Source organism: Teleopsis dalmanni, chromosome 1, assembly GCF_002237135.1.
Source record: "Teleopsis dalmanni isolate 2A chromosome 1, ASM223713v2, whole genome shotgun sequence".
Lineage (NCBI taxonomy): Eukaryota > Metazoa > Arthropoda > Insecta > Diptera > Diopsidae > Teleopsis > Teleopsis dalmanni.
This window is the reverse complement of record NC_051846.1, coordinates 204,439,631-204,458,597: the sequence shown is the minus strand read 5'-3', so window position 1 is coordinate 204,458,597 and position 18,967 is coordinate 204,439,631. Positions and strand designations below refer to the sequence as shown.

Sequence of the window (18,967 nt, the reverse complement as noted above, 5' to 3'; positions counted from 1 at the left end):
ATACTGAAGTTTTCGTCACACACTATACATTAACCATAGTCAAGCTTTTATAATATAAGATAAATAATTAATTAAGTTTGTAATAGACTAAGAGCCAAAGGAATGGTAGAAACTTTATGCTAAACGCCAAGGTAGTGGAATAAAGAATAATTGTACGTATAGTTAAAATATAATGAAATCGTGTACTAAGATTTTATAAAAAACTTAATTTAATTTTATAGTATCTGTTTATTTAATAATAATAACTTCAAAAATGTATTACAAACACAACTGTGTTATAGGTATATTTGTTATAAGATACATTAGTAAATAAGTGGGCCCATCGGCTTTCGAAATTTTATTAATAACTCAGTTTTGTAATTGAAAATTACATCCATAATGGGCTTATTGCTCGGCCTAAACGCTGGGAGTTTAATATCAATATTGAAAAGTCTACTCATAACACATTTACCAAGAAGAAAAGAAAACGCTCTTAAGTAAGTTTTGACCTAAATACCAGTGACAAATTTCCTGGGATGAATTTGGATAGAAGACTACAAATAGAAGACTATAAATAGAGTCTCCTTTACAAAGCTATTAAAGTATTTATTTGAAAATATGAAGTACATTTGGATTCCTTATGTGCATGTGCATTAAATCTTCGAAATTCTAGTATATAAAGTCATTAAGGCATTAACCTGGACATACAATTGTAGGACACATCTTCTTTTTCCTTTAGTTGGCAATTACAGATGTGAGTCCTCCTTGGCTCGTCGAGTAGCCTCCACCAGCCAGACCGATCAGTGGCTTGCTATCGTCAGTTTGTAGTACCGAGCACCTAGGGGCACATCGAGCACATCTAAATCATATAATGATTTGAACTCAAAACCTTTAGTTGCGCAGGCTCTGAACGTATCTCTAAACGTATCTCTGTTTTACTGATAAATTTATGTTACTTTAGTTTTAGTTTATTTATCTATTCTTTTAGAAGTTATAGTAGTCACATAAGGAGTTAGGAGATCTATTTTTGTGTAATAAATTTTTTTTTAATTAACAATATGTCTCTATTTAATCGCTTTAAATTAAACTCTGATAATAAGTTTTAGAATCTTAAAGACTAATAACATTACATTACAAATTATTTTATATAAACATACTATAATGAAATATACAATGATTTGTAAATTATTTTAAGGGGCCTCTGAATAAGTAGCCAGGGCTTATTTATCAGACATCACGGCGTATAAGTTGAATTAATCAGGGTCTTCAGGATCTTTAGGAAAGCAGGCTGACGGGTCTATCATTCCGTTTCAGTCTATAAATAAGATTGTAACATTTATTTATAATGTTAGTTAGTCATGCGTTTAGAAAAGTGTTAAATTTAAGATGGTGTATGAGGTTCAGAAAAGGATGTTGCCTAGGCGACCATCCATAGCATTATTTAACCATAGCAGTTACACAAATTACATTTTGTGGTACGGAAAGAACAAAATATACTGATGTCTTTGTTACTAAGCGTTTAAACGGATTCCATAACATCAAATTTCACGTTGCTAACATTTTCTAAATTTTTTAGATTAGGGGGTTTGATTAAAATAATATTTATCTTGGTACATTTACCCTTTAAAATTTGTGTAAATATTTTAAAAATATTTTTTTAAAATTTATGAAAACATATGCAAATTAAAATTCGGTATCAAATGAATTTCAATTTAATGAAATAAAAGACTTAAAGATATCTACAAACACACTCGTATTAATATAATAAAACATCTGCATAGAAGAAACCATATTTAATTATTATATTTATAAATATTATAAACATTTTATTATAAACAGAACAATTCTCATTAACAAGGTTTCAATAGAAGAATGCGAATTTGATACAGCTTTCGTAATGAAGTTTTCCAAGAATTTTTATAGAAAATATGGTTTACGTTTTAAACGTGGCAGATGGCAATTTGATCTGATATACATCCATCCAACATTCCTTGATATTTTATGTACTAAGTCCTCTACCAGAATAGGATAATTTAATTCTTGATCCAAGATAAAAGTTTAGTCTAACTTACAGAATAAAAATTTTAATTAAGACGAACTAGTCGCTTAGAGTATCGCCTCTTAATTGGGTATGTGGGTCTCATACGTTTATATAAAAATAAAGTTTATTGAAAAATTTTTTTTGTAGAGATTTAATATTATTTTCTTTATCTTAAGATTATAATTTTTTAATAAATATATGAAAGCGTTGAATAGATATATTGGATTGTTTTAATGTTAGTGCTAATATTTTCTTATCGTATACGAAATTTAAGTTGATTAAATAAAATTATTACTAATGTCATAATAACGATGATGTTTCTTTGGATTCATGTGGTTTATTTAATAGATTGGCATATCCTTAAACAGGTATAAATCGTACGCTAATATAGGCGTGGTCAAGAAGTGGTGTAGGCACTTTCATGTAAATAAAGTTCGTTTCAGTTTCTATTATTCTATTATTTTTATGACTGCAAAAGACTATTTAAAACAATATATGCCTAGACTTTTATCATTATTTCATCACATTTAGGGGAATGTAATATACGATGATAATCCTTTTTTATGATAGTTATTATTTTCACAGTTTTGTTCAAATATCTATTATGCTAACACTTATGAAATTATTTTACTAAAAAGGGTTTTCACATTTAACTTCATTTATTATTGCATAAACTATGCTAAGCTATGCCCGTTCCTTCATTGTCGACACATCACTTAATGATGGGCATTCTTATATAAGTCTCCTCTTCATAGATATATCTATATTCATGTATATGAATATAACGGTTTGTGATATGGAATGGAAATCTATGAAAATCGATTTGCGTATATATATAGATGATATCGAACGCGTTATTGGTCACGATGATAATAAAGATGTTGATCACTATAATAATGTTGTTGCTTTTAATAATGATATATGTGAACGATGGTGAGAATGTAAATGTTTCCGATTATTAATGATTATGAATAAAGGTGATGATGGTGATGCTGAAAGAGATAACAATATTGGCAAAAATGATAATAGTGAAGATGCTGTTGTGATTATTATTCATAATGATGATTGTAATAATAACTATTATTTTAATATTGACGATGATGAACATATGTATATATAACAATAACGAAGATGATAATGCTGATGATTGTTAGGTTCAAAATGGTGGTGAGAACGAAAATAATGATGACAATGATGGTTTTGGTAATAGTAATAGTGACGATGGTGATCATGTTGACAATAAGGAAATGACGTTCATAATTGATGGCTGCTCAAAATAAATATTATTAATTTTTTGACAATCAATTTATATACATTGTATAAATTTTGTATTAAATAGTACATAAAAAATAAATGAAAATGATGATGACAATGATAGTGTTGATTGTGGTGATAATAACAGTGTTGCTAATGATAACAATAAGAGAATGATGTTGATATTGGTATTGATAATTGATGATTGTTCAAAATTAATATTCCAAATTTTCTAATAATTAATTTATAAATTCGTTTTCAAAGTTATTAATGATGATAATGAAAATTAAGATCTGGATGACCAGTGATATTTTCAGTGGTGATTATAACACTGATTATCATAATAGTGCTCATGGTAATGATTATGTAGTTGTTGCTGTAACTTGTGGGAATCTACAGAACATGATTTTAAAGGAATTACAAGATGAATATATAAAAGTGGGATTTGTGGTAAGAAAATAAGTTGTTTGGGTTGGAAAAGGTTCGTTAAGAAATAGATGGCTGCGAGTGCTACAGAACACCGAGTGCTACACACCTCTTCCAACAAAGATAATACCAATAGGTAAGTGTAATGATTGTGTTAATAATATAATATTTACGATAATGATTAATTATAAAAAATAAATTTTGACTATAATGATTAAACGGCTGTGTGCAGCAATAAAAAATAATACTAAATATTGTATCTTAGTTTATTACTATAAAAAATTCATTAACCTCACTTTATCATGCGGTTTACTAGCATTATGTATCAGATTAGTTACAGTGCGCAAAAATTGTTATTGTTATTGTTTTTGTTGTTGTTGTTGTTGTTTTCAAATTTAATAAAATTTAGGCTAAATTCTGAAAACAACGAAATCAGTCCACTTTTTTTTTCTACCTTTATGTCTTTTGTAAGAACGTTCATGTGATGTTTTCATATGAAGAATCTTATTTCCAGATATATATATATTTAAATGTGTATGTACATTTAACACAAGATGATTTAAATATAAATAAAATTAATGCAGAACACTTTACTTGTTTGAATTAATTTGAATTACAATATTTTTGTAGAAATTTTTTTGTATTTCTTTTTGTTTGCTTTTTTTTTTTTTTTGAAATTACGTGCAAATATAAATTATTTACTCTTAAGTGCAATACTTCGCATCTCGTCTTTGTGTTTTATAATCTTGAGATATAACAATATCTCGTCGGTAAGGCGAGACTAGTGTCTCTATCTAATGCGAAGTTAAAATTTGTTTGCTTGCAAAATAATAAAAACTTTTACTTGTTACTTGCTATACATTTTTGTCATGATTTCTGGAAATGAACCTGACAATTTTATTGCGAGATACTTTTTATAGAAGTAAAAAATTATAATGCCTATCTGTGTATTTGAACCGAAAGATTAGGATCTATGGCTGTTTTGATAACCAAAAAAGACTTACAGAGTGATTGTGAGATGTGAGGTTAATTTTAAAGGATATGAAGAATATTTTATGAATATTGTCTATTAGTTTGGAGTTCTTTTATTTTGAAGAAAGTGATTTCATAAAATCCAGGCATAAGATTTATAACTAATATGTTATTAAATTAATTTAAAACTAATAATTTTTTAAGCAAATGTATCCTTTTAAATTTATATATATGAAAATTTATTATATTGTTTGAAATTTGATATTATTTTAAATAGAAAATTATCATTTATACAATATGATTTGGTAATTATTAAAAATTTAGATATAAAATTAATGAATATATGTAATTTGTTATATTATATATGAGGTACGACATTTATTTGTAGTTTTATTTCACTTAATACTATTAAGTTCGATCTCTCTTCGGTCATCGTTTTTTAGATGTTACACCCATGAAGTAAGTGATCTGCTTTATTAATCTGATAATGAATTAAAAATTAAATGCATTCTATTCTTCAGCCTATACCTTAGATTCTGAAGGTTTCATGTATGATTTATAGAACATTAAGTTGAGCTAAAGATGTATTAATATGTTGTAGATAATCTTATGAAATTATTATAAATTTTGTGTGATTGGACAACCATTATACCACATTGAGGAATAATAGAAAGTTTGGATTATGAAAATGCTAAAGTTTGGATGAAATACTAAAATTAAGAAATGAGAAGAAAAAGTATTAGATAAGCAAAGATGTGCATATTTCAAATTTTTTAAGTAAAATAATTGTTGCTTTTTTTTTGAAATTATATGGTATGAGGTACATGTATACTAAATAATAGGCTATGAATGCACTACAACCTAAAAGATCTATTTACAAATAAAATAGTTATTTATATGTTCCTTACAAGTAAGCATTATTAGGTATTACTATTAACATAAACTTTTATGTTATGAGTATAAAATATAATACACTTAAAATGCTCTTACTATATAGAGCGTTTATGTTTAAAACATCAGAAAAAATGTTATAAAGACTTATACATTATCCGTAGTAAACCTATTACAGAATTTTTGATAAATGTGTATGAATTTATCATTTTAAAATAAATAATAAATTATATAAAATTAATATATATGAGTACAATATACAATTTAATAATATAATGGAAAATTTAGCTTTACTACTGAACTACAATATCTACTAAATTTTTGTATTTTAATGCTAAAAGTGGGCAAATCTGCACCTTAATAATTTATTATTAAAAAAATATTTAAATGAAATTAAATTAAAAATATAAATATCAAGTAAAGTTCTAACAATAATATAGATCCTATATATAATCAAAATACGAATAGATATGTTTTTAATATGAATTTTAAAAATTTCATCATCTTTTGCAAAATTGTCAGGTAAAGTTGCTTATTAGCACATATAAAATATCTGTAATGATTATTCAAGTTGGTATATTACTTTCTATATAAAAAATAAAAAAATAATTCATTAAAATAAATACTTTCATAATATGTTCGAAATCAAAGTGAAAGTTAAAGTGTAAATTCTAACCTGTACGCCTCTAGTATAAAGTGTGGGAATATTATTGTTATTATATTAGCGCCACCTATATCATATCCAGATAGGAAATAAAACGTAAAGTCGCGAGACTTGCAACGAAAATGATAAAGCCAAGTTGTCTCCTCAAATTCCAAATGAATGAACGAGTGTATAATAAACGTGTTAAATGTATACGCGTATGTAAATATGTACATGATAAATATGTATGGTGGGAGTGCTGGTATCACATTTTTGATAGCATCCTCAGATCGTAAAATGATAAACCGAATTTATACTAAGCGCTATAATTAAATAATTTAAGAAACCTGACAGTTTTGTTATCATATTTTATGAATATTTGTCTTAGTAACACTCAAATTAAGCAGGGGGCAGTTGGCATTATATTAAAGTATATGACTAAATATCAATAAGTAGCTTTAAGGAGGGAAAAATGTAATAAAACTAAATATAGTAATAGTATTTATTATTATTACATGTTATTTATTAGCACAGACAAAAAGATATTAAAATATCTTTTGGAAAATTCTAAAATATTAAGTAATTTAAGTAATATTAAGAATATTAATTCTTAGTTACTTAAGACTAGGTATTTTTGTAAGTTTAACGAATAAAATAAGAGTAGTAAAGTATTAAAAGATATATTAGTTATAATATATATTAGTCACTATGGATTCATAAAAGCTATTAAAAGTTTGAAAATTATTACTAGAGTTACATAAAAAATCTACAACTTTATAGTATTAGTACTTTTTTGACGATTAATATAATTGGACTAGCTTAAACTACAAGTTTAGATATTTTTTATAGATCGGTTGTTCAATGGTGAAAAAGATTTAAATAATTTAATATCGTAATAATATAATTATTTGTATTTCTATAGATAAAATTACTTAGTCGATCATAGAAAGCCTACGAAATTATTATATGAATACTTATTTAACGAAAAATTTGATTGAACTGATGCGAAGTATCGTTTGTTCAATGACGAGATCAAATATACCCAGTCGAAAAATATATAGAATAGAGCCTTGAAGCTATTCGCGAAAATCTAGAGGATACCCTACTTAGAACTATCTTATCTTAGAATAAACTTTAGCTGCACGGGGTGGTACGCAGATCTTAGAACAGTCGTCGACTAATCACAAAGGCTTTGAGAAATACATAAATTAGTCAGTGACAAGGGTGGGACTCTGCAGAAACTCCCAGCTATCAAAGAGTTAAGTCCCCACATGCAGTAACACGAAAAAGACTCAAAATGAATTGAAATGAGTATAAAATAGAAAAAAAAAGAAAATATCTCAGTTTTTAATAAATAAATTGAATATAAATCGTTTATATGTTTGAAAATTGAAGAGTTGAAAACCAGGGCTGTTTACTCGTTCTGCCCGAAAGCAGTTTTAAAAGGATACCTTCGAGTAGTTAATAAATTTGAATCAAACTAGGAGGTGAATCACTATGGGTTCACATTAAAAAAAACAGAGAACTGAGGTAATGTAATTCAGATTATTCTCGAAAAAATTGAATCAAAAAACAAATCTTTGCGTTCTACGGATCTGTTAAAAACATTAACTAATTTTACCATTATCCAACTTTTAAGAACGAAAAGGATTAAAAAGATTATGCAATAGAAATGTTGCTTAAAGAGAATTATTTTTAAGAAAAATTTAATAATATATAGTAACTTTAATATAATAAGTTTAAAAGAGAAACAAGCAATCCAATAATATTACTAAGCCTCACTAATACAAATGAATTCTTACACTCATTTTACACTAAAAGTTTTTCAAACAAATACATAAGCACAAAATAAATTCTGCCATGCAACACATATGAAGCACAGAATGTATGTAGAAATTTTTATGTGTTGTAAATTATGATTGAATGACATATGTATGTATATATAAATGAAAACTGAGAAACAAAATCAAACTTACACTGAAGTGCAAATAGCACAGCATATTGGTTTTCATTGCGATCTAAAACAAATACAAAAGCAATTTGCTTTTGTAAGTAAAACTGTTCACCAATGGATCAACAGATCAGCAGCAGCAGCAGAGCAGTTACAAATCTGTATGAGTGCAACTTTTCGGTTTTTACTGCTGTTGTGTGTATGAAGCTTTGCCGCTCTTCTGTGCGTATAGCTTCGGATTTACGTGTGGGGGAGTATAAGCCGTATATGCGTTTGCGTTTGCAAACTTACCGATTAGATTATTTGTTGGTATTTGTGGCCGAGTCGTTTTTGTTCGGGTATTTCTGGTTTGTATAAAAGGAAACTGCGAGCGTAAGACGATCAGTTTATGTTTGATAAATCTTGATATATGTCAATTGTTGAGCATAAATTTAAATTAAATTTTGCTTGAATGTCCTGTGCAATTAAAAAAACAATTAGAATTATTATTAAACGTTTTTAAAAACGTTTTTTAAGTTAAATAACATTTCTAATTTTAAAAAGTTTAAAATAATAAAAAAAGTGATTTTAAAAAATGGTGGCTCACGATAATGGTGAAAAGGAAGCTAAAGGTGAGTTTGTTTAAGTATAATTTTATTACTTTTTAGAAATTTAATTCAATTGTTTTATTTAACTATTTTTTTTTAAATTATTTAATATTTAATAATATTAAATAATATTTAAATAAATTTTATTTATATAAAATTTTTATTGAAGAATTTAACAAATATAACGTTTAATAAAAAATATTTAAAAAAACATTTAATTTCAAATTTTATTTGCAGTTAAATATTTAAATATATTTATACATTTTATTAATTTAAAAAATTATGTTAACTGTATTTTAAATAAATTTTAATTATAGTTTTTATATTAATGGTAAATATTTTTGTGGTCAGAAGTGAGTTAAAACTATAAGTTCAACTAATTTTATATACATTTTAATAATACTTTCTATCATTTTGCTAATTTTTTTTTATATACGGGTGTGTCTTATAGTTTAAACTAAATAAAAATTTTATGTTAAGCCATGACTACATGGTGAATATAAAAATTATTTGGTTAGATGAAAATAAAAATGTGTTGCAATTAATTGAATAATTTTAAAAGTTTCTACTATGAGTAAAAAGAAATAATAAGATAATAAAATATTGAAATTTTTTACTGAATTTTTTTTTATAAAAGTATGAAATATTTAAAATATTAATATTTTTATAATTTTGAATATTATAGTTTTTCCGTTCTGTAATTTTAATAATTTATTTATTTTAGTTTTTATAATTTTTATAAGACTAATAATTTTCTTCATTTTATTTGTACTTAAAGTGTTTTTATTTTTAAAAATAGTAACTTATTATTGTGAAATTATTTATTTATTATTTGAAAAATGTGAATTTGACATCTGATTGTGCAGTTTTCATTAATAAATAGAAAAGGTGATGATTTTTAGAAAAACAATTTTTTTAATACTAATTATATGAAAAAATTTTTTTTCTTATATATAAGTCAGAAACATATAAAACATATAAAATATTAAAATTATATTGTCCTGTGTCAAAAATTCTATTTCGTATAAAAATAAAGTAATTATTTTTAATTAAATGATTGATTACATATTTGAAATATGGTAAAGAAATTTTTATTTTAATTAAATAAATTTCAAAAAATTGAAAGTTAAATATTCTTGTCTTTTTGCAAATAAATAAAAAGAAATTAAAAAAAAATTCGAACCCGATAAAAATAATACGAGTATGTATTAATTAAAAAAATAAACTGTTACACAAAATTAGTTTGTTCTTTTTTTGTTTTAAATTTATTTCCAACAACTTGTTTTTAATCATACTAGGAAATGCTTTATATCTGCTTTGTCATTGTCCAGTAGATAGACAACGTAGGTTAAACATGCTCTAGATAGTCATAGGCTTGCTTTCTAGATAGTCTTAGTCAAAGCCAATATCTTCCTTGAATATGTTTTCTAAGTTTTATTAAACGTTCAAAAAGCTATTAAATAAAGCAATACTATGACCCTGCTGGTTATATAGATCTATAGTGTGTATCTATGTAATAATTTTATCTAACCTAAAATTAGTCTATATATATAAGAGGTCAAAACTGATCGATCGTATATTCTATTAGAACGATTTTTCTTCTTATAGTTCACTACTTTTCGAAAATTTCTTTATTAGAAATTGCTTAAATGTGTGGAAAATTTCCAATTGTTTATCTTACATTATATAATATTATATAATATATTTACACGTGCATAAAGTGTACTATATATAGGTGGATTTATATATAAAAATCTGTAATTCGAACTCAATTATAAACATTCACATAAAGACATATGTATATCGAATATCTGTTTTATAAATGAAATGTGAGAAAGAAGGGATTAAAATTCCAGATAATGCAAATAAATATCTACTTATGCATTATTTCTATTGAAAAATAATTATTTATGTATAAATACTCAGACAATGCGCGCAAAAACTTTATAATAAACAAATTGCTTTTTATTTGATCGGGTGACATTTAATATAAAGTAAGCAAATTTTAATAGTTAACGACAAAACAGATATCCTCACATTTGTATGAAGTCTTAAGTTAAAATAGAAGAAGACTCGATTTCATCATGATTGTTGTTGTTTATATAGAACCACCTCTAAGCTTGGTACTACAAACCATATTTTTTAAAACAATCTGTATTTAAAGTAATTTACTGAAGATCAATTTGCTTGACAAAACAAAAAAATTAATGGGAAATAATCTACATACAAGCAGAGAAACTATTTCACTAGATATAAGATACTTTAGTATCTTATGGTACAGAAGACACACATTTAAATGAATATGCACATGTTATGCACTTAGCGAGCCCCTTTCTCTAATGAAGAACAATTAATGATTACAATATTTTTTTTCTTTCCTAATCAAGATCAATATCATTGCTGAGTACAATTTGCATTTCGTCGTTTTTAACTCTTAATTTATATACGTAGTAGATACTTTTTATGCATTGTTTTGATAACAGTTTTCAGTTAATGTCTTTGCAAATATTTTGCTTATGACGTTATGAGAATATTTCAAAAGTCGGATGTGCTTATCAAGAAGATGTAGTAGGTATTTATATCAAATAATGATTACAGCTTTCTGTTTCTTTTACCAGTTTTTTTTTTTATTTTTTAAATAATATTTTGTATATAGTATCAAAGTGATTATATCTGAATGAGGTGTTAATTACTCACATCTGATAAATATATTTAAGTACATACATACGCGTACTTAAAAAAATATGAGTATTTATTCTTCTGTAGATTACAGTTAAGCCTATTGGATGTATGATATTTGAATAAACTATTTAAAATTAATTTTTGGCACGTTTATTTAATTTTCAATTTATAACTTAAATCCATCTAAGTTGTATCGAAATAGACTTGACAATTACTATGTAAACAGGTGAGACTGGAACTTAAATTAAAATAGTTTTTCTATATGAATCATTATATTGCAACATTATTAAGTATTCATTATGCAAAATTAAGTTTCAAGAAAATATAAACAAGAAGAAGATTTGAATACAGTTCAACAATATAGTCCAAATAATTAAAAAATTAAAGAAAGTCGGGATTCCGCTGTGTAAATAGTTATCCGATCTAGAAAAACCTAACGCGTATGAAACTTATTATCAGATACTCAATAGTTATGAACAGAGATTCCTATATCAGTTTCTAACAATAGAATATCTATTTATTACTATAAAAGCTTTGTAGATTATACACGTGGATTGCCATAAAAATACTTCATTGCTAATTAATTATGTCGTTTTGTTAGTTTACTATTGATGTATTGAATTATAAGATTTGTGTTTTCAGTCTTTTAATCGACTTTTTCCAAATATCTTAGAATATCAATTTTATAGTAGACTTACAAGATTCTTGTCAGATTTTTGAGTTCTGCAAGCAAATTAAAATATATATCTTCCTAGTACAACGGAAAGAAACACCTAGAAGGGTATTTAATGGATCGTAATGACTCAAGACTATTAAAGATAGACTTCATACTATCTTTCATTACAGAAATCGGACTTGGAGAAATACTCCAATCTGACTAAGTGGTACAATAGATCTTTTAGGTTGCAGTGCACGATCCCCTTCTTTTAATAATTAATAACATTTAATTACTTAAAATCTTAATACTTCAAGTGTGTTGTAAAGCTAATAGTTTGACGTTATTTTAACTACAGGAACATTTTAAGTACAGCAGAAAGGTCAAATTGAAAAATTTTTTGGTAATCCTTTCATATATTTAAGAGAAGCAAATAATGAACATTCCCCAGAAGGCATTAAACCCATGTAATCGTCATGGTGTAATGTATAGTCTCACATAAGTTATTGATTATAAGTCACGCGCGATAAATAATTGTGCCACTTGTAATGTTTAGTCTACAAATTTATAGTCTAACCTATAAAAATATGTTAATTTGTTTTATATATTAATGTAATCTCTTTTTACTTAAATACAATTAGTTTATAAGAACCTGAAAATGAACGTTATTTTGTTTAAGATTTGGTTTTATGTGTCAATGTATTATCCATCCACTTTGATACAATGATTCCAATATTTCGTATACCTTTCTTATAGAACTATGTATGTGTGGATGCCATTAAAATAAGCTGTTTTTTCGGCATTTCCTTCTCTATTCGTGTTTACTACAGTCATCTCTCCTTCTGGGTTTCGGACAAATAGTTGGCGTTGAAGAACAAATATGGAAAATACTTTAGGTGGGAATGTCATTTAAAGTTTTATTTATAATTCTATTTATATATTCTATATTTGGTTACAACCAAATTTACTTATAAGAAAATATGCTGTTACATCAGATAAAGTCATCTAGTGGAGTTGTGGGTGTAATTTAAGGTATCATTTAACCAGCCAGTAGCTTTAAATCTATACTACTATAAAGAGCATTATTTATTTAATTGAAATTAAATTATTCAATTTTTATTCAGAATAAATATATATGTATGTATTATATTTTTATATATCTATTATATATTTCTTTATATAAAAGATTTGATGTTGGTTATCTATTGAAAGATGGATAAAATTGAAAAAAATTAAATAAATAATTGAATATTATATTGAGCCATACATAAAAAACAGTATCGTTAGATAACAATTTTGAGGTATTCCAAAATAAAATATTTCTTTACAAACTTCGGATATAGTAACTATTTCTTTATTAGCCATTGAAAAAACAGAGAAGAGTAAAAGAAATAGCAACACATTTTAGAGAGTTTCTCTGAGTACAATAATGAATAATACATGTAAAGGCAAAGCCGCTCAATAACTGAGTAGGGGGAGAGTAACTATAACACAATGTATATACATATATGTGTTATAGATGGAAGTGCATCCAATACACTTGCTTAAGCTGAAAGCTTCTCTATAGATGTATAAGTGCAAATGGTGAGCTTAATATCTGCATATGTATTGTAAGCTAATTTGTGCTCGGGTCTTGTGCTCTTTTGATCATACGTTTCGTTTATATTTGTATTGGTGTTTGAATCGTTTTTATTCGGTTATTGGTGTTTGCTATAAAATATCGTTTTAAGGAGTTTGCTGATCAGTTTATCTTTGATAAGCCTCGATATATCTTAAATGCTGGAAATTGAAGTTAATTGTGCTCAGAAATTAAAGATTTAATTAATATTTTTTTAAACTTTTTCTATTAAAGTAACATTAAAATTAATATTTAAACATTTAAAGTGATATTAAATGTGCATTGATATGCTGTTTTGGAATAAATTTTTAAAAATGGAAAAAAAGGAAGTTAAAGTATTGAAAGGTTAGTTGAAGTTAATTTTTATCTTTAATAATTTAATAAATTGTTGATTTAGTTTTATAAAAAGTATTTATGTGATTTCTCATTATTCTCCTTAAAGACGGTAGTAGTAGTAACTATTATCACTTTTTTGATGTGAGGTATCTGGAATTATTCTATCACTAAAATCTATTACCTAGTACTATTTGATTGCAGAATTATATTATAGATTTATACTTAACAACTCTTTGGTTTAACATCTAGAGATCAGTTGTTCATCTGTGTGATTCCAACTATTAATCTTAAAGTGTTCATCCCCTCATCTACTACCTAGTACTGTTTGATAACAGAATTGTATTTTATATTTATACTAAACAACTTTTTAATTTAACATCTAGAGATTAGCTGTTCATCTGGGTGATTCCAACAATTAATCTCAAAGTGTTCATCCTCTCGGTTATTGTTATTTCTTAGATTTTACTGTTATAGGGTCTTATTTGTAAGAATGCATATCTTATATATTTTCGTTTAATACATAATATTTATATATTAGATTTGCCTGTTAGAGTTCTATAAATACGTAAATTTTTAAACGACTTTGTCGGTTTGAATTTATCGATTTTATTGTTAAAATTTTTCCACTAAATTTAATATTTAATTAACTCCTTTTGAGAGTTTAAGTTTCTTTTTCTTTATGTATTTATGTAATAAATAAATAAAAACATTATAGAAAAATTTGCTTATGTATTATTATTATGTGTCTATATATGTACATATAAAACCAGAGCTCGTGAATAGGTATTCACGTGAAATCGTAAATATCTGTTTTTACTTAGAAGCTTGAGAAGAGGAGTCAAAACAGATCTATGGTTTCAAATTCAGTAAACAAAACGCAGACATATTTTAATATAAACAAATGACGATTTTCTTGGAAAAAAATAAACTTCTCGGTAGGAAATAATCACTTCAAAACTATAAACCATATTTATACTTCGGTTTGTTTACATAAATATCAATCTTCAATAAACTCATAAGCTTAGGCTTATACGGTGATCTGTATAATCATTTCATCATAAATATTTTTTTATTGTTCTTTTAGTTCCTATTAATTTAAGCGTTAACTAAAATTAAATCCATAATGTTTACACAATGACGTATTTTTACTATAGTATCTTAAATAATTAAGATACTATAATTGAAAAAATATTAATATTTTTTAATACAAACTAATTAAATTAATAGTAAATTTTCTACTTAAAATAAGTTTTATTTTAATATGTAACATAAATACACATTAGAGAAAAAGGGACAATAAGGACGTCTACTCATCCGATCAGATTCTAATTTATCGCCTAATGAATTTAAAAATAAAAAATTTTTTAAACATTTCTTATTTTAAATATTGATTTATTTTATATTAGTATTACTAATGTTTATGCTCAAATTTTATCGTTTTAATAACGTTTATCTAAGTTTTACGTATTATTTTGATGGAAGTTTTGATTTTTTGGAAATGCAAATATTTTGCTTATAACATCGTAAGAATATATCAAAAGTCGGATATGTTCATCAAGACGATGTCGTAGTTATTTTTCTGTTAAATATCTTAAATCTTGTCACCATAAGATGAGTTGATTCTTAGAAACATGTGAGACAAAATAAATGTTTGGCTAATAGTTTTATGACTAAGCTAGTTTTTAATCGTCTTCTTGTGATATACAAACATATAATTACCTATATATATGCTGTATAAATAAATTTATTGAATACAAAGTCTAGAAGACTTTTTATTTATCAGATTTAGTTTTTGGTTTATTCCATAAATGATCGTATCTCATTGTGATATCATTTAATATCAAGTTGAAGATAAATGTTGAGAGGCCTTTTTCTTGAGACCCCCAGAAATAACAGAAGTTTCGGTTCTCATCGCAAGCTTCTTTAGAATAGCATTAAGTATTTATTCATAGCAATTCTAGGTTTGCTATTTTGGGTCAATTTTCGAATTAATAGCTCAAAATGAATCAATTCCTTTTATATTGACATAATAAAAAATAAACTTCATAGTGCCCAATTAAGAGTAATACGTTTAATATCATTAATTATTCAGTTATTTACTCTTAATTTGAAATTATCAGAACCGTTGCAAAATTATCCCTAATTATACTTTCAATTATCTTAGTGATTAGTGACAAGAAAACTTTTTATGGTATGGATATTCCTTATTCGAAACTATCTATATTATTTTAAACAATTAATTTTGTTTGAGAAAATTTTGAGGTCTTCCAAATAAGTTTCTAATAGTTCTTTTGGGTTCTCAAAAAATGTTTTGCTAAGAATTTTGGACCTGCCCTTATTAAGGCTGAATATCTGCACAATAGATAATAGTTTTTTCCTACATAAAAATAAATATATATATATATAAATTTATATATCGATTTATTAATGAAATTTAAAATTTAATAATTAAAGAAAGTTTTTTTATTTATAATTTGTTTATTAATTATATTAAATAAGATCTTTATCCTTTTTATTTGCAGCTCCAAATCGTAAGTCTTTAATCTGAATAAATGAAATGGATTTAATGGCAGTAATCGTATTGAATTATACTCAAAATCATATCCTAGTTCACAGCAAATTAATATATTTAATATTTTAAATTAATATTTAAAACTTGCAATATTATTATTATTTGTAGCTAAAAAATTGAAGATGACAATTGCAATTATTGAAAATGGAATGATAAAAGTGAAACGTCCACGTCCCACTGACCGCACTGAGTACTTTGAACGCGCTTTGAAACTGACAAGTAAGTATTAATATTGAGATATATTAATTAATATTTTATAAATACATTTCTTACTTCATTTAGAATTTGGCTTATTTAACTATATGATGATCTTCGTTTGCGGTGTTATACTCGCAAATGTTTTATTGGAGACTCTTGGCATCAGTTTTGTTTTACCAGTTTCGGAATGCGATTTCCCACTTACTACAACACAACGTGGCGTCTTGGGCGCTATTGGATTTGCCGGTATCATATCTAGTTCCCATTTGTGGGGTTTTCTTGCTGATACCACTGGACGTCGCAACATCATTAGACCAACTTTGATCATGGGTTTTTGCTTAACTGTGTTTTCCAGTTTTGCTCAAAATTTTTGGGTAATGGTGGTTTTAAGATACCTGAACGGGTTTTGGTACGGTTTATGTCATTTATTGTTTTCGAAGGATACTTATTGATATATATTAATTTTTTCAATAGTGTTTCTGGTGGTTCAGCTACTGTGTATGCCTATTTGAGCGAATTTCACACCTCTAAACATCGTTCTCGTGCAATTATGGGTGCAGCAATTGTTTTCGGCATTGGATCTATGTTGATGCCAGCCGTTGCTTGGTTAGTCATTAATCAGGATTGGAGTTTGCCTTTACCAGTGTTCGGTATGGTTTACAAACCATGGCGTTTGTTCATGATTGTCTGCGGTATACCAGGTTTTATAAGTGGCTTAGCTTTGTTTAAACTTCCTGAAAGCCCGAAATTTTTGTTAAGCCAAGGCAAACAAGCTGAAGCACTAAAAGTATTGCGTACCATATATCATATAAATTCGGGAAATCCTAAAATGCAATATCCAGTAAGTGTGGAATATTTAAGCTATATATAAGATTTGAATTTTTATTTCTATTTAATAATTTTTATTACTACAGGTCACCACAGTTTTGATTGAGGATTTGAATTCGTATTTGCCAAAAGAAAATCAACATTGCACTGGTTTCAAAGCCCTACTTCGCTCCATGTGGCAACAAACCCAACCGCTTTTCGGACGACAATATTTATTTTCCACCTTGCTTATATGCATTATACAATTCGTTACATTTTTTACATCGAATGGCTTGTATATTTGGTTCCCAGATATACTTAATAGCGTCGGCGAATACATGAGCTTGCATCCAACTCATAAATTCTACCTCTGCGATGTAGTCTATGAAAAGCAACGGAATTTATATAACTTTAATGAAGAAATGAAATATCTTGAGATGTTTAATGTTAAAAGTTTTGGAGTTAAAAAATGTAATGAGAAGCTTGAGTTGAACACATTAGAACAGTCTTTGTTGTTGGAGATTTTGTATGCCGTCGGATTTTCTGTACTTGCCGTGATTATTAATTGTGTTGGAAAACGTTCTATATTATGTGAGTTATCTTTATGAATAATATTAGTAAATATTTTAATATGATGATAATTTTTATTTATATAGTTGGCTGCTTGGTATTTTGTGGACTTAGTGGTATTGCTGTCATTTACACTGATATACCTTTGATTTCTACCAACTTGTATCTGGTTCTTCTTCTTTGCGGTTTGGGCATTAATGTTTTAAGTGCAACAACTGTTGAAATCTACCCTACTAAGCTCAGGTTAATATATAACTGCATATACCATAAATTTTCAAATAGTAACTAATTTTGATAAAAAAATTTAATATTACAGAGCTATGGCCGTTTGCATCTCATTGATGATGGGTCGCTTGGGTAGCGTTGTTGGTGTCAATGTTTTTGGTACACTCCTCACTCAAAATTGCGAAACTGCTTTTGTCATATCCGGTGTCACTTTGATATTGAGCGGATTTCTTGGTTTCCTCATACCTTCACCAAGCAAGTTCATCAATCAACGCTATTCACGCCGTTCGAGCGTTGCTTCGATGACTGGAAATTAAATCATTAAATTAAAACAATACATTTTTTTCTATATTTACTTACTCGAAACAAAAATTTAGATCTAAGCAATGAAAACTGATAACGAAACGCATAAGATTGGAAAATTTAGATTTAAGAAAGTAATCATTTTTATATGAAATGCAAGAAGCACATATGCTTAAAAATCAAAAAAAAAAAAACGAAACAAAAAATCCAAAAAAAAAATTTAAAGAAAAATTCAGGAAAAAATAAGATAAACAATT

General features: G+C 26.2%; 1 protein-coding gene across 2 annotated transcripts; it reads left to right on the top strand.

The window, feature by feature from the left end:
- Window positions 1–8,669: 8,669 nt before the first annotated feature.
- On the top strand, window positions 8,670–18,902 carry LOC119671470 (synaptic vesicle glycoprotein 2A-like). 2 transcript variants are annotated; one of them, XM_038082117.1, is made up of 8 exons: window positions 8,670–8,768; window positions 16,558–16,566; window positions 16,716–16,826; window positions 16,890–17,214; window positions 17,280–17,646; window positions 17,720–18,203; window positions 18,269–18,425; window positions 18,499–18,902. In XM_038082117.1, exons 1-8 carry the CDS (start codon window positions 8,732–8,734, stop codon window positions 18,722–18,724), a joined length of 1,716 nt encoding a protein of 571 aa, XP_037938045.1. In that variant the 5' UTR covers window positions 8,670–8,731; the 3' UTR covers window positions 18,725–18,902. The 2 variants fall into 2 exon arrangements, with proteins under 2 accessions (XP_037938045.1, XP_037938044.1); XM_038082116.1 differs by lacking the exon at window positions 8,670–8,768 and adding an exon at window positions 13,958–14,044.
- Window positions 18,903–18,967: the final 65 nt, after the last annotated feature.